The sequence below is a fragment of the Macaca mulatta genome, chromosome 19 (genome assembly GCF_049350105.2).
Source record: "Macaca mulatta isolate MMU2019108-1 chromosome 19, T2T-MMU8v2.0, whole genome shotgun sequence".
NCBI classification, from domain to species: Eukaryota; Metazoa; Chordata; class Mammalia; order Primates; family Cercopithecidae; genus Macaca; species Macaca mulatta.
The window spans coordinates 12,032,935-12,054,742 of NC_133424.1; the positions used below are offsets into that span (position 1 = coordinate 12,032,935).

The following is a 21,808-nucleotide window of genomic DNA, read 5'->3' on the forward strand; positions in this document are numbered from 1 at the left end:
GATTAATTAAAGTGTAAGCTATTTTCTCCCATTTGAGCCATCCCCCTTTCCCCAATCCATGCAGGACCTGGACCCAGACACACCCCAGCCCAGAGATGGACAGAGAGGGGACCGGCGTGGGGCAATGTGAAGCTGATGTGGTTAGGGTGGGGAGGTATGGGGGCAAAGTGGGCTACAGACTGCAGGATCTGGGCCTGGAGGTCTTCAGTGCCCACATACAGAATGTTTTTGGTCCTGAAATGCTAACTACATCTATCATCATGGAGAAAAGCCCAGTGACCTGCTACTTGGGAGGCTAAGGTGGGAGGATCACTTGAGGCAGGGAGGTCGTGGCTGCAGTGAGCCATGATCACCCCACTGCACTCCAGCCTGGGCAACAGCCTGGAGCAAGATTCTGTCTCAAAAGAAAAAAGAAAAGCCCAGTGACCAAAGGCATACAGCTACAGGACTCTCGGCCTTACAGGTTCCTGCCCTCATGTTACTCTTGCTGCTTCAAAGCCTGGTCTTGCTTCCTGTGTGGCCTCAGTCAGGTCCCTTGGCCTCTCTGAGCCCTGTATGAAGGATGGGTCAAGTGTGGGCTGGGGCTTGGGGGGCCCCATGACTTGTAGCTAGATTTCTGCATCATGGAGCCTCTGGATCCATTCATTCATTCATTCTCCACGGGTGTCTTAAGTACTGCCTTGCCAGGCTTTGGGGGCACGGTTGTTTTTGTTTTGGTTTTGTTTTACTTTGTTTTGTTTTGAGACAGAGTCTCACTCTGTCGCCCAGGCTGGAGTGGAATGGCACGACCTTGACTCACTGCAACCTCCACCTCCTGGATTCAAGCGATTCTCCTGCCCCCACCTCCCAAGTAGCTGGGATTATAGGCGTGTGCCACCACACCCGGGTAATTTTTGTATTGTTAGTAGAGACAGGTTTTCAACATGGTGGCCAGGCTGGTCTCGAACTCCTGGCCTCTGCCTCCCAATGTGCTGGGATTGTAGGCGTGAGCCACCGCACCCAGCAGGGGGCACAGCTGTTAACAGGACAGCCCAAGTTCCCCCCTCCCCCGCTTGGATCCCCCAGTCTACCAGATGTCAACTGTGCAAGTGGTCAGCTCTGGGCATTATGCCCACAGGGTCCTGGTGGCATCTGGAGGGTACCAGGGTAGCATACCATGCCTGTTCTCTTTCCCTGGTGTGACCTATTTGAAGGATGAGGAGTCAACAGGGGGCAGTTTGGGGCACCTGATTCCCTGAACCATGGGTCTTGCTCTAGTACCCGATTGTGATGTGATAAAAGGCTGACGACCAGGGCAGGGAGCAGCTGCTGGGCAGCCTTAGACAACCACCAAGCAGCCAGGACAGAGAGGGGCAGAGCAAGTCAGTGTTGGCGCCCCTGCCTCAGACCCCTATCATCTTGGGGAACAGTAGCCCAGAGGTTCAGGAAGATGTTAACTTAAATGTTCAGGGTGCCCCAGTCTGTTCAGCATGGCTGAAATCCACACTCCGTACGCTTCCTTGAAGAAACTGTTATCTTTACTCAATGGCTTCGTGGCTGTAAGTATGTCACAATCCAGGCCCCTGGTTTGTTGCAGCCCTTCCTCCACGGTCAGCTCCCTGAAAGACAGAAATAAGTTGATCCAAATTGGCGTCGAGATCTGTGGTTCCCTAGAGAAGCAGGAGGGATGTAGGGCAGACGGAGGAGGACGAGCAGGGAGCTTTGGGACCTGCCATCAACCCAGAGCTGGTGAAATCCAGCACAGATGAGTGTGATCTGGGGGAGCCCAGGTGGGTGATGGAAGAGCTTGGCTCTGAGTCAAATCCTGCAGCCGACCAAGTTGTTTGGGAAGGCCAGGAGAAAAGGTTATTTTCTGAATCTTTTAAATTTGTCAAGACATATTTTTCCTTACCATACAAGTAACTCGAAATGTACATTGCTGGCCGGGCGCGGTGGCTCAAGCCTGTAATCCCAGCACTTTGGGAGGCCGAGACGGGTGGATCACGAGGTCAGGAGATCGAGACCATCCTGGCTAACACGGTGAAACCCCGTCTCTACTAAGAAATACAAAAAAAAACTAGCCGGGCGAGGTGGCGGGCGCCTGTAGTCCCAGCTACTCGGGAGGCTGAGGCCGGAGAATGGCCTGAACCCGGGAGGCGGAGCTTGCAGTGAGCTGAGATCCGGCCACTGCACTCCAGCCTGGGCTACAGAGCGAGACTCCGTCTCAAAAAAAAAAAAAAAAAAAAAAAAAGAAATGTACATTGCTAAGGAATTGCCAGGCCGGGCGTGGTGGCTTACACCTGTAATCCCAACACTTTGGGAGGCCGAGGCTGGCGGATCACGAGGTCGGGAGTTCGAGACCAGCCTTGGCCAATATGGGGAAACCCTGTCTCTACTAAAAATTCCAAAAAAAATTAGACGGGCGTGGTAGCACACACCTGGAATCCCAGCTACTCGGGAGGCTGAGGCATGAGAATCGCTTGAACCTGGGTGGCAGAGGTTGGCAGTGAGCCGAGATTGTGCCACTGCACTCCAGCCTGGGCAACAGAGCGAGACTCTGTCTTGATTTAAAAAAAAAAAAAAAGAAGTAATTGTCTTCATTGTAGCATAGTCTAAGGAAAAGCTGCCAGGAAAGAGAAGGAAATGAAATGTCACCCCTCCCCTTCACTTGTATTGTAACATTTTAAAGAGAATTAAGGCCGGGTGTGGTGACTCAAGCCTGTAATCCCAACACTTTGGGAGGCCGAGATGGGCAGATCCCTTGAGCCAGGAGCTCAAGACCGACTATAGTGAGATCCCCATCTCTATTTAAAAATAAATAAATAAATAAAGTGTTATTGGAACATGGCCATGCTCACTTATATGCAGATTGTGAACAGCTGCTTTTAGGCTACACCAATAGAACCGCGTAGTTTCAACAGACACCCTAAGGCCTGCAGAGTCCACAACATCTGGGTTTTTCAGGGAAAAAAAAAATTTGCTAATCCCTGTCCTATGACATTATTTATTTTATTTTATAGTTTATTTTATTTTATTTTGAGTCGGAGTCTTGTTCTGTCACTCAGGCTGGAGTGCAGTGGCACGATCTCAGCTCACTGCAACCTCTGCCTCCCGGATTTAAGCGATTCTTCTGCCTCAGTCTCCTGAGTAGCTGGGATTATAGGCCGCCACCATGCCTGGCTAATTTTGTATTTTTAGTAGACACAGGGTTTCGCCATATTGGCCAGGCTGGTCTTGAACTCCTGACCTCAGGTGATCTGCCTCCTTCGGCCTCCCAAAGTGCTGGGATTATAGGCTTGAGCCACTGTGCCTGGCCTATTTTATTTTTTGAGACAGGGTCTTGATCTGTCATTCAGGCTGGAGCCTAGTGGCACAGTCGTAAGTCACTGCAGCCTCGACCTCATGGGCTAAAGTGATCCTCCCACTGCAGACACCTGAGGAGCTGAGACTACAGGCACGCACTACCATGCCCAGCTATTTTTTTTTTTTTTTTTTTGCGGTGGGGAGAGGGTACACATGAGGTCCTACCAACCTGGTCTTGAACTCCTGGGCTCCCAAAGTGCTGGGATTACAGGCATGAGCCACTGCACTCACCCAGTTCTATTTGTGCACAACTAACAGATTACTTTTCTTCCTTTCTGATTTCTGTTCTAAAGATGTCTGGCATCATCCTCGTCGGCCTGGGCATTGGTGGTAAATGTGGAGGGGCCTCCCTGACGAGTGTCCTCGGACTGTCCTCCGCATATCTCCTTCACGTTGGCAACCTGTGCGTGGTGATGGGATGCGTCACGGTACTGCTTAGCTGTGCTGGGTGGTATGGAGTGACTAAAGAGAGCAGAGGCATGCTCTTATTTGTAAGTTGGATCTGCACACAGACCCCAAAACTGCCTCCCCACACATACAAATCTTTTTTTTTTTTTTTTTTTTTTTTGAGACAGAGTCTCGCTTTGTCACCCAGGCTGGAGTGCAGTGGCACGATCTCAGCTCACTGCAACCTCTGCCTCCCGGGTTCAAGCGATTCTTCTGCCTCAGTCTCCCAAGTAGATGGAATTACAGGTGCCGGCCACCATGCCCTGCTAGTTTTTGTATTTTTAGTAGAGACAGGGTTTCGCCATGTTGGCCAGGCTGGTCTTGAACTCCTGACCTCGTGATCTGCCCGCCTCGGCCTCTCAAAGTGCTGGGATTACAAGTGTGAGCCACTGCGCCTGGTCTTGAATTGTTTCAAACTAGAGAGGCCAGGGTGGCCCGGGGTGGAGGGTCGGGGGAACAGAGACAGCCCCTCCCCTGCAGGGTACAAGGTCAGGAGGAGGTTAAGCAGGCTCCCAGGTCCTCTCTCCCACTGTGTGTCTTTTAGTGCATCCTGTCAATGGTTATTGTCCTCATCGTGGAAGTCACAGCTGCCACAGTGGTCCTTCTTTTCTTTCCAATTGTAAGTACAGCCCTGCTCCACCCACGTAGCATTAGAAAGATAAAGAACCAAAGCCGGGCGTGGTGGCTCACGTCTGTAATCCCAGCACTTTGGGAGGCTGAGTCGGGTGGATCACCTGAGGTCATGAGTTCGAGACCATCCTGGCCAACATGGTGAAACCCTGTATCTACTAAAAATACAAAAAATTAGCCAGGCGTGGTGGCGGGCGCCTGTAGTCCCAGCTACTTGGGAGGCTGAGGCGGGAGAATGGCGTGAACCTGGGAGGCGGAGCTTGCAGTGAGCCGAGATTGTGCCACTGCTCCAGCCCGAGCGAAAGAGCGAGACTCTGTCTCAAAAAAAAAAAAAGGTATAGAACCAATAGAAGTCCGCCCTCCCCGCCAGGCACCCACGATCAATTGTGGAGGGGCCTATCACACGTGCCACTTTCAATGGAGTGAGAAGCTGAAATCCTCAGCCTGCCCCTCTAAGGCCTCACAAAACCTGCCAAGTTCATTTAGTTCATCTCTCTTGGGTTTGGTGGCAAGAGAAGGGGAGATGATCAGAAGTGTTTGCATATTGATTGGGGTTTTGAAATGTATTCAAAATAGAGGGACAATTTAGCAAAATTCATCCAAATGACAAAAGCTTCAGCACTTTGACCTGGCAGTCCCATCTCTGGGAATTATTCAAGGACTCACTTGCTGGTGTGCAGAATCACATTCATGCCAGGGCATGTGAAAGATTGCAAGGAGGCCCAGGTGCGGTGGCTCACTCCTGTAATCCCAGCACTCTGGGAGACTGAGGCAGGTGGATCACAAGGTCAGGAGATCGAGACCAGCCTGGCCAACATGGTGAAACCCCGTCTGTACTAAAAATGTGAAAAAACTAGCCAGGCGTGGTGGCACATGCCTGTAATCCCAGCTACTCAGGAGGCTGAGACAGGAGAATCACTTGAACCCAGGAGCCAGAGGTTGCAGTGAGCTGAGATTGTGCCATTGCCCTCCAGCCTGGACAACAAGAGTGAAACTCTGTCTCAAAAAAAAAAAAAAAAAAAAAAACAAAAACAGAAAGAAAAAGAAAAAGAAAGAAAGAAAAAAGAAAGATCGCAAAGAACCTAGTGAGTATGAATAAGGGTTTAGGTGAGTTAAAATACATCCACACAGTGGAATCCTGTACATCAGGTACAGAGAAGGAGGCGGCTCTCTGGGCACCAGATGGAATGCTCTCCAGGATAGAGTGCCGTCCTCATTGGCATCCTCCCCAGAGGCTGACCCTGAAACAAGAATTCAAAGGCATGTGGTTTGTTTGGGAGGTGATCCCAGAAAACACCTGCAGGGGACATAGCAAATGAGGCAGGTAAGGGAAGACAGCCCACAAAAGGGGATGCTGGGCACAGCATAGAACATGCACCTAAGTTATTCCACTCAAGTGGAGAGGGAGTTGGGATATTGATCCACCAACTCCCACTAGCCATTGATGGAGGTCTGCTCCCAGGGGGCACGTGGGCTCAGAGGCCAGAGAATCCTCACTTGCTGGCACTAGGGAGCCAGGCCAGTGGGCACAGAACTGACAAGGGCCACAGAGTTATGGGCAGCCCACCAAGAGCCCCTGCTACTCCTGTCGAGAACAGCCAGATGCAGAAAAATGAGTGCAGCATAAACCAAGGAGGAAGAATAGTGAACATATACTTTGCTTTGACACACATAGAAGAACATCTCTTTGGGGACACAGGAAACAGTTAACAGTCATTGGCATGGAGTGGGAGGAAATTTTTGGCTGGGAGGAAGGGGTGGTAGAGAGACTTTTCATGGTCTACCCTTCTGTGCATTGTCAATTTCGAACCACGTGCCTCTATCATCACTTTGCAAAAGGATTTTTTAAACCTTTGTTTAAAAAACAGAAAATTAAATGTGCCCCTTTTGTGCAGAGAGAGATTCCGTGGAGATGATATTCAATTCTTTAATGGAGTTACAGCCACATCGTGGGTGCAGCAGGGTGTGGGCGATTCCAAAGAGCAGATGATTCAAATTCGTGTGTGATGGGTACAGAGAGATACGCTTGGCTCCAGACCCACGCGTCTCCCTGTTTCCCTCTTTTGGGCGGGAGAGGGGGCACAGTAGCCTCCGTGTGTCTTCCTCTAGCACAGACCCATGAGCCGAGGGTAGGAAAAATGAAGGCAGCACGAGGGAAGCCCCCACCTCCCACTCTATCCTCAAGAACCTCTGCCAATGAACGGGCCACTCTTGCTAGTTGGGGTACTGACCGCTTCCTGTCCCATCTGTGAGGTTCGAGATGTGGTCTTGGAGCACACCATCGTGACCCTGAGGAAGAATTACAGAGGTTACAATGAGCCAGACGACTATTCTACACAGTGGAACTTGGTCATGGAGAAGGTGAGGCTCACTTAAAAAAAAAAAAAAATTGTGGTAAAAGGTACACGACATGGGTGGGCGAAGCGGCTCATGCCTGTAATCCCAGCACTTTGGGAGGCCGAGGTGGGAGGATCACTTGAGGCCAGGAGTTTGAGACCAGCCTGACCAACATGGGGAAACCCCGTCTCTACTAAAAATACAAAAATTACCTCCGTGTGGTGGCAGGCATCTGTAGTCCCAGCTACTCAGCAGGCTGAGGCAGGAGAATCGCTTGAACCTGGGAGGCGGAGGTTGCAGTGAGTTGAGATTGCACCACTGCATTCCAGCCTGGGCGACAGAGGGAGTCCCTTTAAAAGAAAAAAAGAAATAGCCAGTCATAGTGGTGCATGCTTGTGGTCCCAGCTACTCAGGAGGCTGAGGTGGGAGGATCACTTGAGTCCAGGAAGTCAAGGCTGCAGCAAACTATGATGGCGCCACTACACTCCAGCCTGGGTGACAGAGCAAGACCCTGTTTCAAAAAAGAAAAAATATTTTTAAAAAGATACACAAATGAAATGTATCATTTAACAATTTTTGTTTTTTGAGTTGGAGTCTCATTCTGTCACCTAGGCTGGAGTGCAGTGGTGCAATCTCAGCTCTCTGCAACCTCCACCTCCCGGGTTCAAGCAGTTCTCCTGTCTTAGCTTCTCAAGGAGCTGGGATTAGAGGCACCCACCACCATGCCTGGCTAATTTTTGTTTTTTTAGTAGAGATGGGGTTTCACCATATTGGTCAGGCTGGTCTTGAACTCCTGGCCTCAGGTGATCCACCCGCTTCGGCATCCCAGAGTTCTGGGATTACAGGCATGAGCCACTGTGCCCGGCCTAAAATTTTTAGTAGAGATCTTTCAGCATGTTGCCCAGGCTGGTCTTGAACTCCTGGGCTCAAGGGATCTGCCTGCCTAGTCTTCCTAAAGTGCTAGGATTACAACGGTGAGCCACTGCGCCCAGCCCTATTTATTTGAAAAAAAAAAAAAAAAGTTTTGCTCGCTATGTTGCCCAGGCTGGTCTTGAACTCCTCACCTGAAGTGATCTTCCCGAATTGGCCTCTCAAAGTGTTGGGATTATAGGCATGAGTCACCGCAAATGGCTGATGCCTTTCTGCATGCTGGTTTTGGCTCCTCAAGCTTGTGATGGTACAGAATGTCTCTCTTTCATTCATTCATACAGTCCTCCCACGAATATTTATTGAGTATCTGTTATGAGTCAGGCTCTGTTTAGGGTTCTTGTTAGGGCACAAAAAAATCCTTGTTGGTGCTGGGCGCGGTGGCTCACGCCTGTAATCCCAGCACTTTGGGAGGCCGAGGCGGGTGGATCACCTGAGGTCAGCAGTTCGAGACCAGCCTGGCCAACATAGCGAAACCCCGTCTCTACTAAAAATACAAAAATTAGTCGGGCATGGTGGTGCATGCCTGTAATCCCAGCTAGTCGGAAGGCTGAGGCAGGAGAACTGCTTGAACCTGGGAGGTGGAGGATGCAGTGAGTAAGATCACACCATTGCACTCCAGCCTGAGTGACAGAGGGAGACTCCGTCTCAAAAAAAAAAAAAAAATCTTTGTTGGGCCAGGCTCAGTGGCTCACATCTGTAATCCCAGCACTTTGGGAGCCTGAGGCGGGTGGATCGCTTGAGGCTAAGAGTTTGAGACCAGCCCAGGCAACATAGCAAGAGCCATCTCTACAATAGATTAAAAATATAGCCAGGCATGATGGCCTGCACCTGTAGTCCCAGCTACTCGGGAGGCAGAGGTGGGAGAATCGCATGAGCCCAGAAGATTGAAGTTGTGGTAAGCTATGATCTCAGCACTGCACTTCAAACTGTTTTTGAGGAACTGCCAGACTCCTTTCCATAGTGGCTGTATCATTTTCCATTTCCATCAGCAATGCAGGAGTCCAATTTCTCCACATCCTTGACACCTGTCATTTTCTGGGGTTTTTTTTTTTTTTTTTTTTTTTTCTTTGAGATGGAGTCTCACTCTGTCACCCAGGCTGGAGTGCAGTGGCACAATCTTGGCTCACTGCAACCTCCGCCTCCCGGGTTCAAGTGATTCTCCTGCCTTAGCCTCCCAGGTAGCTGGGATTACAGGCGTGCACCACCATACCTGGCTAATTTTTGTATTTCTAGTAGAGACAGGACTTCACCATGTTGGCCCCATCTCTACTAAAAATACAAAAATTAGCCAGGCGTGGGGGCATGTGCCTGTAATCCCAGCTTCTCAGGAGGCTGAGGCAGGAGAATCGCTGAGGAGTTCAGCTTTTTTTGTTTTTAGAGACAGGGTCTTGCCCTGTTGTCCAGGCTGGAATGTAGTGGTGTGATCATAGCTCACTGCAGCCTTGATCTCCCGGGCTCAAGCGATCCTCCAGCCTCAGCCTCCTGAGTAGCTGGGACTACAGGCATCTGCCACCATGCCTGGCGAATTTTTTAATATTTGCCGAGGTGGGGTCTCACCCTGTTGCCCAGGCTGGGAGTTCAGCTTCTACCCTGAGTGAGATGGGAGCCGGGAGGGTTCTGAGCTGCGATGGGATGTTTGTAAGAGGACATTTAGCACAGTCTCTGGAATATTGTGACCACGCTAGACAGTAGCCATGGTAACCATGATTTCTGATGCGTTTATTATTTTATTATTTGAAAGAGACTCTCCAAGTATTTCTTCTCCTCTCTATAGCTAAAGTGCTGTGGGGTGAATAACTACACAGATTTTTCTGGCTCTTCCTTTGAAATGACAACGGGCCACACCTACCCCAGGGGTTGCTGTAAATCCATCGGAACTGTGACCTGTGATGGACGCAATGTGTCTACAAACGTCATCCACCAGAAGGTAACTGGAGATTTTGTGTGTTGCCTTGACAGACCCCTGAGGGCTGGTGACTTTATTTTTATCTTATTTTGAGACAGAGTTTCACTCTTGTTGCCCAGGCTGGAGTGCAATGGTGCAGTCTCGGCTCACTGCAACCTCCACCTCCCAGGTTCAAGTGGTTCTCCCGCCTCAACCTCCCAAGTAGCTGGGATCACAGGCATGTGCCACCACACCTGGCTAATTTTGTATTTTTAGTAGAGATGGGGTTTCGCCATGTTGGCCAGGCTGGTCTCAAACCTCAGGTGATCCATCCACCTCAGCCTCCCAAAGTGCTGGGATTACAGGCATGAGCCACTGCACTCAGCCTTTTTATTTATTTATTTTGAGATGGAGTCTCACTGTGTCTCCCAGGTTGGAGTGCAATGGCGCCATCTTGGCTCACTGCAACCTCCGCCTCCTGGGTTCAAGCGAGTCTCCTGCCTCAGCCTCCCAAGTAGCTGGGATTACAGGTATGTGCCACCACGCCTGGCTGATTTTTGTATTTTTAGTAGAGGTGGCATTTCATCATGTTGGCCAGGCTGGTCTCAAACTCCTGAGCTCAAGTGATCCTCCCACCTCGGCCTCCCAAAGTGCTGGGATTACAGACATGAGCCACCACACCTGGCCTTATTTTTAGTTTTTTAGAGATAGAGTCTCACTCTGTTGCCCAGGCAGGAGTGCAGTGGTGTGATCACGGCTCGATGCAGCCTCAAACTCCTGGGCTCAAGTGATCCTCCTGCCTCAGTCTCCCGAGTAGCTGGGACCACAGCATGTGCCACCGTGCCTGGCTAATTTTTTAAAATTTTTATTAGAGTCGGGGTCTTAGTATGTTGCCTAGGCTGGTCTCGAACTCCTGACCTCAAATGATCCTCCTGCCTCAGCCTCTCAAAATGCTGGGATTACAGGCATGAACCACCACACCCAGCCTGACAACTTTAATACAAATGGCTTCTTTTGGGGGACCTCTGCAAAGGGGGTCAGGGAGAAAGAAATCAACTCTTACTGAGTGTTCAGCTGATTTTGACAACACAGCTCAGGAACTTACGGTTCCACCTTCTCTTAGAAACTGAGGCTTGGGGGCCGGGCGCGGTGGCTCAAGCCTGTAATCCCAGCACTTTGGGAGGCCGAGGCGGGCGGATCACAATGTCGGGAGATCGAGACCATCCTGGCTAACACGGTGAAACCCCGTCTTTATTAAAAATACAAAAAACTAGCCGGGCGCGGTGGCGGCGCCTGTAGTCCCAGCTACTGGGAGGCTGAGGCAGGAGAATGGCGTGAACCCGGGAGGCGGAGCTTGCAGTGAGCAGAGATCGCGCTACTGCACTCCAGCCTGGGAGACAAAGTAAGACTCCTTCTCAAAAAAAAAAAAAAAAAAAAAAGAAAAGAAAAGAAACTGAGGCTTGGGGAGGGGACATCACCAGTTCAAGATCACAGAGCTTTGGCAGAGTTGGAGTCTGAAGCCACATTGGCCTGAGTCCATTGCCAACACCACACTACCTGCCCTCCAGAGACCTTAAATGGAGCAGTAACCATGAAAAGTGATCATCCCAGCAGGAATGAGGGCCAGCCACGTGATGGAACACTCACTTTGTGAGTTTTGTCCCATCATATCCCTTGAGGTGGGAAATTACTCTTGTCTCATTTTGCAGATGAGGAAATTGAGGCACAGAGAGTTTCTTGTGTCCAGGGAGTGGTGAGCTGGGTTTCAAGCCCCACCCCAGTTACCCCTTCACTTCTGCCGTGAGTAATGAGCACAGAGATCTTCTGTGAGGGAAGAAATAGAAATCAGAGCTGGGGCAACATAGCAAAGTCCCCACCACAACAACAACAACAATTTTTTTTGAGACACAGTCTTGCTCTATCACCCAGGATGGAGTACAGTGGTGCAATCTCAGCTCACTGCAGCCTCCGCCTCCCGGGTTCAAGTGATTCTCCTGCCTCAGCCTCCCGAGTGGCTGGGATTACAGGCTTGTGACACCACGGCCGGTTAGTTTTTGCATTTTTAGTAGAAACGGGATTTTACCATGTTGGTCAGGCTGGTCTCGAACTCCTGACCTCAGGTGATCCACCCGCCTCAGCCTCCCAAAGTGCTGGGATTACAGGCATGATCCACCCTGCCTGGCCAAAGAAATTTTTTTATATTAGCTGAGTGTGGTGGCACATGCCTAAAGTCCCAGCTATTCTGGTGGTTGAGGCAAGAGGATCACTGAAGTCCAGCAGTTCAAGACCAGCCTTGGCAACACAGCAAGATGCCATTTTTACAAAAAATTTAAAAATCAGCTGGGCATGGTGGCGTGAACCTGTAGTCCCAGCTAACTGGGAGGCTGAGGCAGGAGGATCGATTGAGCCCAGGAGATCAAGGCAACAGTGAGCTGTGACTGTGCCACTGCACTCCAGCCCGGGCCACAGAGCAAGACCCTTCTCTAAAATAGAAAAAAGAAGATGAAGAAGAAGAAGAAATATGAATCGTTCATTCCTTCATTTGCACTGAATGGCTCCTGCAAGGAAATAGGCCCTGTGGAAAATCAGCCAGGTTGAGTCCCAGGCAGAGGCCTCAGAGACAGACACGGGCCAGACACTGGTGCACTGGGCCCTGCACAAACTGCCTGTCACCGCCTATCCTTTCCCCCTTGCTCACTCTGTTCCGGCCGTGCTGGCCTCCTTGCTACTGCTCAGAAACACCAGGCACATGCCTGCCTCACGACCTTTGCACAGGCTGTACCCTCTGCCTGGAATGCTCTTCCTTCACGTGTCTTCCTACCTCTCAAGTCTTTACTCAACTGGCACTTTCTCCATGAGGCTGTTCTGACTTCCCATCTATAAAAGGATCCCTTATCCCAACGATCATGCTCTGTCTTCATACCCTGTTTCTGTGTCTTTCCAGCATTTATCACCACTTTACAGTATTATCACTATGCTTGCCATTAGCTGTTCTCCCCATTCAAATGACAGCCCCCTGAGGGCAGGAATTTTGTCTGTTTTATACATTGCTGGGTTGCCACTGTCCAATTCAGTGCCAGGCACTCAAATACCTATTATGTGGCTGAGTGTGATGGCTCATGCCTGTAATCCCAGCACTTTAGGAGGCCAAGGCAGGAGGATCACTTGAGGCCAGACGTTCAAGACCAGCCTGAACAACATAGCAAGACCCCCCATCTTCATAAAAAATTTACAAATGAACTGGGTGTGGCATTGCACGCCTATAATTTCAGCTGCTTGGGAGGCTCATGCAGGAGGATCGCTTGAGCCCAGGAGTTCGAGGCTGCAGTGAGCTATGGTCATGCCACTGCATCCAGTCTGAGTGACAGGACAAGACCCGATTTAGGAAAAAAAAACAAACCTATTACGTGAAAGGGGGCACTGCACAGTGACAACAGCCCAAGTTCAATGTGGCCCAAGCCTCCAGAGGAGAGATGTGCCAGGGGCCTAGAAGAGGGAGCAACTCCAGAAGTGCAGGAAGGAGGCCAGGCGCGGTGGCTCACGCCTATAATCCCAGTACTTTGGGAGACTGAGGTGTGTGGATCACCTGAGGTCAGGAGTTCACCAACATGGTGAAACCCCATCTCTACTACAAATACAAAAATTAGCTGGGCGTGGTGGTGGGAGCCTACAACTCCAGCTACTTGGGAGGCTGAGGCAGGAGAATTGCTTGAACCCGGGAGGTGGAGGTTGCCGTGAGCCAAGATCGTGCCACTGCACTCCAGCCTGGGCAACAAGAGCGAAACTCCATCTCAAAAAAAAAAAAGTGCAGGAAGGAGAGAGGATGCCCTGCCCATGCACTTTGCCTGGTCTCCTGATATCTCTGAGCCTCAGTTTCCTCATCTGTAAAGTGGAGGAAAGAAGAGTACCCAAATCATGGGGTTATAGTGAGAAATGAGTAAGAAAATATGTGGACCGAGAAGCCACTGAATACATGTCAGCTTTTCTGTTCATATGTAAAGAGCACTTAAAAATAACTAACAGTTATTGAATGCTGGCTACATGTCAGGCCACTGCAATGTACTTCATGTAGATTCCTTCTTTTATATTTATGTATTTATCTAGAGACAGGTTCTTGCTCTGTCATCCAGGCTGGAGTACAGTGGTGCAAATATGGCTCACTGCAGCCTTGACCTCCCAGGCTCAAACGACTCTCCCGTCTCAGCCTACATACAGTCACACACCACCACAATGGCTAATTTTTGTATTTTTTGTAGAGACGGGGTTTCGCTATGTTGTCCAGGCCAATCTCGAACTCCTGGGCTCAGGGAATCTGTCAGCCTCGGCCTCTCAGAGTGCTGGGATTACAGGCGTGAGCCATCGTGCCTGGCCTTATTTATTATTTATTTAGAGATGGAGTCTCGCTCTGTCGACAGGCTGGAGTGCAGTGGCACAATCTTGGCTCACAGCAACCTCCGATTCCCTGGTTCAAGTGATTCTCCTGCCTCAACCTCCCGAGTAGCTGGGATTACAGGCGCCGCCACCTTGCCTGGCTATATTTTTGTATTTTTCATAGAGACGGGGTTTCACCATGTTGGCCAGTATGGTCTTGATCTCCTGACCTCATTATCCGCCTGCCTCCGCCTCCCAAAGTGCTAGGATCATAGGCATGAGCCACCGCGCCCAGCCTGTTTATTTTTGATACAGGATGTTGCTCTGTCCCCTGGGCTGGCGTGCAGTGGCATGATCATGGCTCACTGAAGCCTCGACGGGCTGGGCTCAAGTGATCCTCCTGCCCCAATCTCTCAAGTAGCTGGGACTACAGCCGCACACCAGGCTGATATTTAAATTTTTTTAGAGAGGGAGTCCCACTATGTTACCCAGACTAGTCTTGAACTCCTGGGCTCAAGTGATCCTCCTGTCTTGGCTTCCCAAAGCGCTGGGATTATAGACATGAGCTACCATGGCTGGCCTTTGATTCTTTTACTCCTCACAAAATTCATGTGAGGCAGATCCAGTGGGTACCATTTATAGATGGGAAAATGGAGGTACAGAGAAATATAGTGACTTCTCCAAGGTCATACAGCTAGTAATAATCAAGGATGTCCAACCACACTTGATCGCCACACTGGAACATTAGCACAGACAAGTAGAAGGGAATCATCGTTATGTTCTGTTGGGGGAATGAGGAGGACTGGGAAGATGCTAGGGTGGCAGGGGGTGGATGGCAGTCAAATGAGATGGAGGGAAGGCCCTCATGGCTCTCTCCCCTTCTCCTCAAAGAATCTGAGAGGCATCTGGGTGGCCCAGTGAGTTGGGGTTGATGGGGATTTGCAATCCATGAGCCCCTAACCAGCTCCTGCTTGTTTTGGCATTTGTTTCCTCAGGGCTGTTTCCATAAACTCCTCAAAATCACCAAGACTCAGAGCTTCACCCTGAGTGGGGGCTCTCTGGGAGCTGCAGCAATACAGGTAAGACCCAGCCTCCCTAGGGCGTATTGAACTGTTTTATTAAGGACCTACCGTATGCCAAACTGTTCTGGTCACTGGGACACAGCAGTGAACAAAATACAAAACTTAAAAAAGAAAAGAAAAGAAATAAACTCAACAAAGAAGAGCAAACTAAACCCAAATCAAGCAGAAGGAAGATACTAAAGATTAGAGTGAAAATAAATGAAATGGAGAAAATCAATAAAACCAAAATTTGATTCTTTGAAAAGATAAAACAGGTAGGGCATAATGACTCAGCCTGTAATTCTAGCACTTTGGGAGGCTGAGGCAGGAGAACTGCTTGAACCCAGGAGTTCGAAATCAGCCTGGGCAACATAGTGAGACCACCCATTTCTACAAAAACAAAAATAAAAAAATTATCCAGGTGTGGTGGCACATGCTTGTAGTTCCAGCTACTTGGGGGGCTGAGGCAGGGGGATCACTTGAGCCTGGGATATCAAGGCTAGTGAGGCATGATTGTGTCACTGCACTCCATCCTGAGTGACAGAGTGAGATCATGTTACAAAAAACAAACAAAAAAAACACATAAAATTGACAGAACTCTAGTAGACTGAAGGGGGAAAAAAAGGGAAAGATTACTCAAATTACTAAAATTAGGAATGAAAGAGAGACATCACTACTGACCTTACAGAAATAAAGCAACTATAAGGGAAAAGTCTGAACCTGTATGCCAATAAATGAACTAACCTAGATGAAATAGACAAATTCCTAGATAAACACAAACGACCAAAACTGACTCAAGAAGAAATAGAGTATCTTGGCCGGGTGCGGTGGCTCAAGCCTGTAATCCCAGCACTTTGGGAGGCCGAGACGGGCGGATCACGAGGTCAGGAGATCGAGACCATCCTGGTTAACACGGTGAAACACCGTCTCTACTAAAAAATACAAAAAACTAGCCGGCCGAGGTGGCGGACGCCTGTAGTCCCAGCTACTTGGGAGGAGGAGGCAGGAGAATGGCGTGAACCCGGGAGGCGGAGCTTGCAGTGAGCTGAGATCCAGCCACTGCACTCCAGCCTGGGTGACAGCGCGAGACTCCGTCTCAAAAAAAAAAAAAAAAAAAAAGAAATAGAGTATCTAAATAGGTCTACAACAAGTAATGAGATTAAATTAGTAACCAAAAAACTTCCCACAAAGAAAAGATCAGGCCCAGATATCCTCACTGGAAATATTACCAAACTTTTAGAGAAGAATTAACACCATTGTTTCACCTGCAAACTCTGCCAATAAAAAGGAGGAAGACATATTTCCCAGTTTATTCTATGATGCCAATACAAGATATTGCAATGACATAAGAAAGTAAAACTACAAGGCCGGGCGTGGTGGCTCATGCCTGTAATCCCATAACTTTGGGAGGCCAAGGCAGGTGACTCACGAGGTCAAGAGTTCGAGACCAGCGTGACCAACATGGTGAAACCCTGTCTCTACTAAAAATATAAAAATTAGCTGGGTGTGGTGATGCACGCCTGTAATCCCAGCCACTCGGGAGGCTGAGGCAGGAGAATCGCTTGAATCTGGGAGGTGGAGTTTACAGTGAGCCAAGATTCCACCGCTGTACTTCAGCCTTGGTGACAGAACAAGATTCTGTCTCAAAAAAAAAAAAAAATTATTATATCTTAATAAAAAGACAAGTAACCCAACCAAAATGGACAAAGGATTTGAATAGAGATTTTTATCCAAAGAAGGCATACAGATAGCCAGTAATCACATAAAAAAATGCTCTACCACCATCAGTCATTAGGGAAATGCAAATAAAAACACTTTATTCCCACTAGGATGGCTAAAGTAAGAAAGACAATAACAAGTGTTGGCAAGGATGTGGAGATATTTGAACACTTACACATTGTTGGTGAGACTGTAAAATGGTGAAGCCACTTCCTAAAATGTTAAACATAGAATTATTATTTGTCCCAGCAATTTCTCTCTTATGTTTATAATCCAAGATAATTGAAGACATGTATCCATACAAAAACCTTTATGTGAATGCTCATAGCAGGATTATTCATAATAATCAAAAAGTAGATAAAAAGTTATGTGGCAGTCGAGTCTGGGGAATATGGTCCATAGGGTTCCGGGGAAGGCCAAAGTGGAGAGGATGGGCCAGGCGCGGTAGTTCACGCCTGTAATCCCAGCACTTTGGGAGGCTGAGGTGAATGGATCACCTGAGGTCAGGAGCTCGAGACCAGCCTGACCGACATGGTGAAACCCCGTCTCCACTAAAAATACAGAAATTAGCCAAGCGTGGTGCTGGGCGCCTGTAATCCCAGCTACTCGGGAGGCTGAGGCAGGAGAATTGCTTGAACCCGGGAGGTGGAGGTTGCAATGAGCCAAGATAGTGCCATTGCACTCCAACCTGGGCAACAGAGTGAGACTCCTTCTCAAATAAATAAATAAATAAATAAATAAATAAATGGAGACGAATGCACTGTAACCACAGTGGCTCCAACTTAGACTAGGCGGTTCTTTAGCCATCTATAAAACCCTGCCCCGGAGATCAAGACCATCCTGGCTAACACGGTGAAACCCCGTCTCTACTAAAAAATACAAAAAACTAGCCGGGCGAGGTGGCGGGCGCCTGTAGTCCCAGCTACTCGGGAGGCTAAGGCAGGAGAATGGCGTGAACCCGGGAGGCGGAGCTTGCTGTGAGCCAAGATCCGGTCACTGCACTCCAGCCTGGGTGACAGAGCGAGACTCTGTCTCAAAAAAAAGAATTAAAAAAAAAAACAAAAAAAACAAAAAACCCTGCCCCTCACCTTTCTGGAACAGGATGCTCCCATTGCCCCCGTAACTCCAGTATGATTCTGGTTTGGAGATCTCTAGCATTGGATCCATGTTTCTCTCTTCACCCATTTCAGTTGCCAGGAATTCTCACCACTTTGCTGCTGTTTATCAAGTTGGGCTGACACCCAGGCCTAGAGAAGATGAGACACCTGGGCCCACCCGGCTGCTGGAGAGTCAGTCTCAGTTTTATTTGTCTGTGGCACTCACTGCTTCTGGAGGGGAGACTGTTAATAAAAGATTTGGGAAACCCCTGTCCAGCCTGACTCCTTTCTCCTTACTTTCATTTTTGGCAATGATTTTACCTCAAAATACCTGAATTAGAGGCTATGTCCTTTCTCATACAACTTTCCTGTTTTGTAAATTATTATTGGGGTGTGTGTGTGTGTGTGTGTGTGTGTGTGTGTGTGTGTGTGTGTGTTTTCTCTTCGAGAGAGTCTTGCTGTGTTGCCAGGCTGGAGTGCAATGGCACAATCTCGGCTCACTGCCACCTCCACCTCTGGGGTTCAAGCAATTCTCCTGCCTCAGTCTCCCAAGTAGCTGGGATTACAGGCACTCGCTACCATGCCCAGCTAATTTTTTGTATGTTTAGTAGAGATGGGGTTTCACCATGTTGGCCAGGCTGGTCTTGAACTCCTGAGCTCAGGTGATCCACCTGCCTCAGCCTCTCAAAGTGCTGGGATTACAGGCATAAACCACTGCACCCAGCCAGTTTTGTAAATTATTCTGTGAAACATCTAGAACTTTCACAAAAGCCACGAACATTCATCCAATGAAACATATACACATCACCCAGGTTCAACAATGCAAAGATTGACATATTTGCTTTGTCAATCCCCTTTTTACCCTTGATAAAGTATTTTTTCATTTTTAAAAAATTGTATATATTTATAGGGTACAATGTGACATTTTGATATATGCATACAATGTGGAATGATTAAATCAAGCTAATTAACATATCTATCAGCTCACTTATTTTTTTTGTGGTGGTACATCTGTAATCCCAGCACTTTGGGAGGCCAAGGTAGGAGGATCGCTTGAGCCCAGGAGTTTGAGACCAGCCTGGGCAACATAGCAAGACCCCCCTGCCCCCTTGTTCTGTTGCTCAGGCTGGAGTGCAGTGGTGTGATCTCGGCCTATTGCAACCTCCCCACATTCTGGGTTCAAGCAATTCTCCTGCCTCAGGCTCCTGTGTAGCTGGGATTACAGGCACCTGCCACCCTGCCCGGCTAATTTTTTTGTATTTTTGGTAGAGATGAGGTTTCATCAGGCTGGTCTCAAACTCCTGACCTCAAGTGATCCGCCCGCCTCAGCCTCCCAAAGCTCTGGGAATACAGGCATGAGCCACTGCGCCTGGCCTGACTCCATCTCTACAAGATAACAACAAGAAAACCCTCCAAAAAACAAACCCCAGACAATGTCATTTCTTCCCTTCATATTTCAGTACACGTCTCTAATAATATGTTTATTTGCATTCACAACCATAACACCATCATCACATCTAGGATCATTAACATTGCTTGTTTGGCCTCCCTTAATACCTAGGCCATCGTTGAGTTTACCTGATAGGCTCAAAAACCTTTTTTAAAGGGACAGGACCTCGTTGTGTCACCCATGCTGGATATGATTGTTGCTCAGGGTAACCTCTAACTCCTGGGCTCAAGGGAATCTCCCACCCCATGTCAGCTTTCCGAGTACACGGGACTACAGGCATGTACCACCATGCCCAGCTAATTTTTTTTCCTTTTTTTTTTTTTTTATTTTTGAGACAGAGTCTCACTCTGTTGCCCAGGTTGCAGTGCAGTGGCACAATCTCAGATCACTGCAACCTCCGCCTCCTGGTTTCAAGCAATTCTTCTGCCTCAGCCTCCTGAGTAGCTGGAGTTACAGGTGCCTGCCACCACACATGGCTAATTTTTGTATTTTTAGTAGAGATGGGGTTTTGCCACGTTGGCCAGGCTGGTCTCGAACTCCTGACTTCAAGTGATCCTCCCACCTCAGCCTCCCAAAGTGCTGGGAATACAGGCTTGAGCCACTGCGCCCGGCCAGAAATAAACATTTTTACCCACATTTCTGATACCAAATATGTGGGGTTTTCCACACTAAATAATTCTCCAATTCTCTGTGGATACCCGCTGGGTGTCCTACAATTCAATTTTGACATCAATTACCCAGAGTTGGTGTGTGACCCCGTAGGTTTAAGGGCTGAGTCCCACAAAACTGAGCTGCCCTCACTTCAGATGTATCAAGTATCGAGTTCCCAGGTTACCCGTACTTCAGTCCAACATGGCTACAAAGGCAGGTGGGTTCTCACAAGCCTCCTCTCTTTCAGGTTTGATAATTTACGAGAATGATTTACGGATCTCAGGAAAGTGTTTTACTTACTACTCCTGGTTTATTATAAAGGAGACAACTCAGGCTGGGCATGGTGGCTCAAGCCTGTAATCCCAGCACTTTGGGAGGCTGAGGCAGGTGGATCACGAGGTCAGGAGATCAAGACCATCCTGGCTAAGCCGGTGAAACCTTGTCTCTACTAAAAAATACAAAAAACTAGCCGGGCGAGGTGGCGGGCGCCTGTAGTCCCAGCTACTCGGGAGGCTGAGGCAGGAGAATCGCGTAAACCCGGGAGGCAGAGCTTGCAGTGAGCTGAGATCCAGCCACTGCACTCCAGCCTGGGTGACAGAGCGAGGCTCCGTCTCAAAAAAAAAAAAAAATAGAGGAAGTTAGGTTAGGAGAGCTTTATTGTATTAATCTGTTTTCCTACTGCTAGAAAAAACTGCCTGAGACTGGGTAATTTACAAAGGAAAGAGGTTTAGCCGGGTATGGCGGCTCACGCCGGTAATCCCAGTATTTTGGGAGGCTGAGGTGGGCAGATCACGAGGTCAGGAGTTCAAGACCAGCCTGGCCAACATGGTGAAACCTTGTCTCTACTAAAAACACAAAAATTAGCCGGGCATAGTGGAGCGTGCTTGTAATCCCAGCTACTTGGGAGGCTGAGGCAGGAGAATTGCTTGAACCCTGGAGGTGGAGGTTGCAGTGAGCCAAGATGGCACCACTGCATTCCAGCCTGGGTGGCAGAGCAAGACTCAGTCTCAAAAAAAAAAAAAAAAAAAAAAAAGGAAAGAGGTTTAATTAACTCACAGTTCAGCATGGCTGGGGAGGCCTCAGGAAACTTACAATTATAACGGAAGGCAAAGGGGAAGCCAGACACCTTCTTCACAAGGTTGCAGGAAGGAGAAGAGCCGAGAGAAGGTGGAAGAACCCCTTATAAAACCATCAGATATCGCGAGAACTCACTTGCTATCGGGAGAACAGCATGGGGGAACCAACCCCATGACTCAATGACCTCCACCTGGTCTCTCCCTTGAAACGTGGGGATTATGGGGATTACAATTCAAGGTGAGATTTGGGTGGGGACACAAAGCCAAACCGTATCAACTGTGACTACCTGGGGTAAGGGCCATCCAGGCAGAGGCAGGGAGAGCATCCTGTGCAAAGGCCTTGGGGCGGGGGTCTGGTATGTTCAGATAGCAGCAAATACGCCAATGTGGCTGGAGGGGAGCAAGCGTGGGGAGGCAAGTGGAGAGATGGAGGAGGGTGGGGAAGTGATGAGTCAGATCATGCAGGGCCCTGGGGAGCCACAGGAAGGACTTTGGCGTTTACTCCAAGTAAGGTGGGAGCCATTGAAGGTTCTAAGCAGAGGAGGGCTGTGCTCTGACTCAGGTGTTCACAGGTGCCCTCTTGCTGCTGTGGGGAGAACTGACCTCTTTACCAGAAGTAGCTGAGGGAAACAGTGTCCTCCCTACCTCCCATATAACAGAGCTTTCCAAGGTCAAGGTGGTGGCCATGGGACCCAGCGAGAGGCAGCCCCAGGCCCGGTGAGGTTTCTGCTGTGTCTCGAAGGGCGCTTGACTTAAATCTGCTTAGTTGCAAATCAACCCCCCTTTCCCAGAAATGCACTTCACTAATGGAA

General features: G+C 49.0%; 1 protein-coding gene and 1 long non-coding RNA gene across 4 annotated transcripts in view; one reads left to right on the forward strand and one right to left on the reverse strand.

The window, feature by feature from the left end:
• On the reverse strand, positions 1 to 7,106 carry LOC144336662 (uncharacterized). The gene is made up of 4 exons (XR_013408920.1): positions 6,969 to 7,106; positions 6,651 to 6,708; positions 3,574 to 3,804; positions 1 to 1,598 (listed from the first exon to the last, which is right to left on the reverse strand). It is a non-coding gene; the product is annotated as an uncharacterized LOC144336662 (long non-coding RNA).
• Positions 1,276 to 21,808, forward strand: part of TSPAN16 (tetraspanin 16) — a 25,760-nt gene continuing 5,227 nt past the window's right edge. The window contains exons 1-7 of one of the 3 annotated variants that reach the window (XM_001104277.5): positions 1,277 to 1,538; positions 3,636 to 3,833; positions 4,334 to 4,408; positions 6,673 to 6,780; positions 9,461 to 9,613; positions 14,938 to 15,021; positions 17,913 to 18,089. In XM_001104277.5, the coding sequence (XP_001104277.3) occupies positions 1,470 to 1,538; positions 3,636 to 3,833; positions 4,334 to 4,408; positions 6,673 to 6,780; positions 9,461 to 9,613; positions 14,938 to 15,021; positions 17,913 to 17,960 (735 nt within the window). In that variant the 5' untranslated portion in view covers positions 1,277 to 1,469 and the 3' untranslated portion in view covers positions 17,961 to 18,089. Of the gene's footprint in view, positions 1,539 to 3,635; positions 3,834 to 4,333; positions 4,409 to 6,672; positions 6,781 to 9,460; positions 9,614 to 14,937; positions 15,022 to 17,912; positions 18,090 to 21,808 lie in introns of those variants that run through there. The other 2 variants (XM_028838721.2, XM_077977449.1) reach the window with 2 other exon arrangements.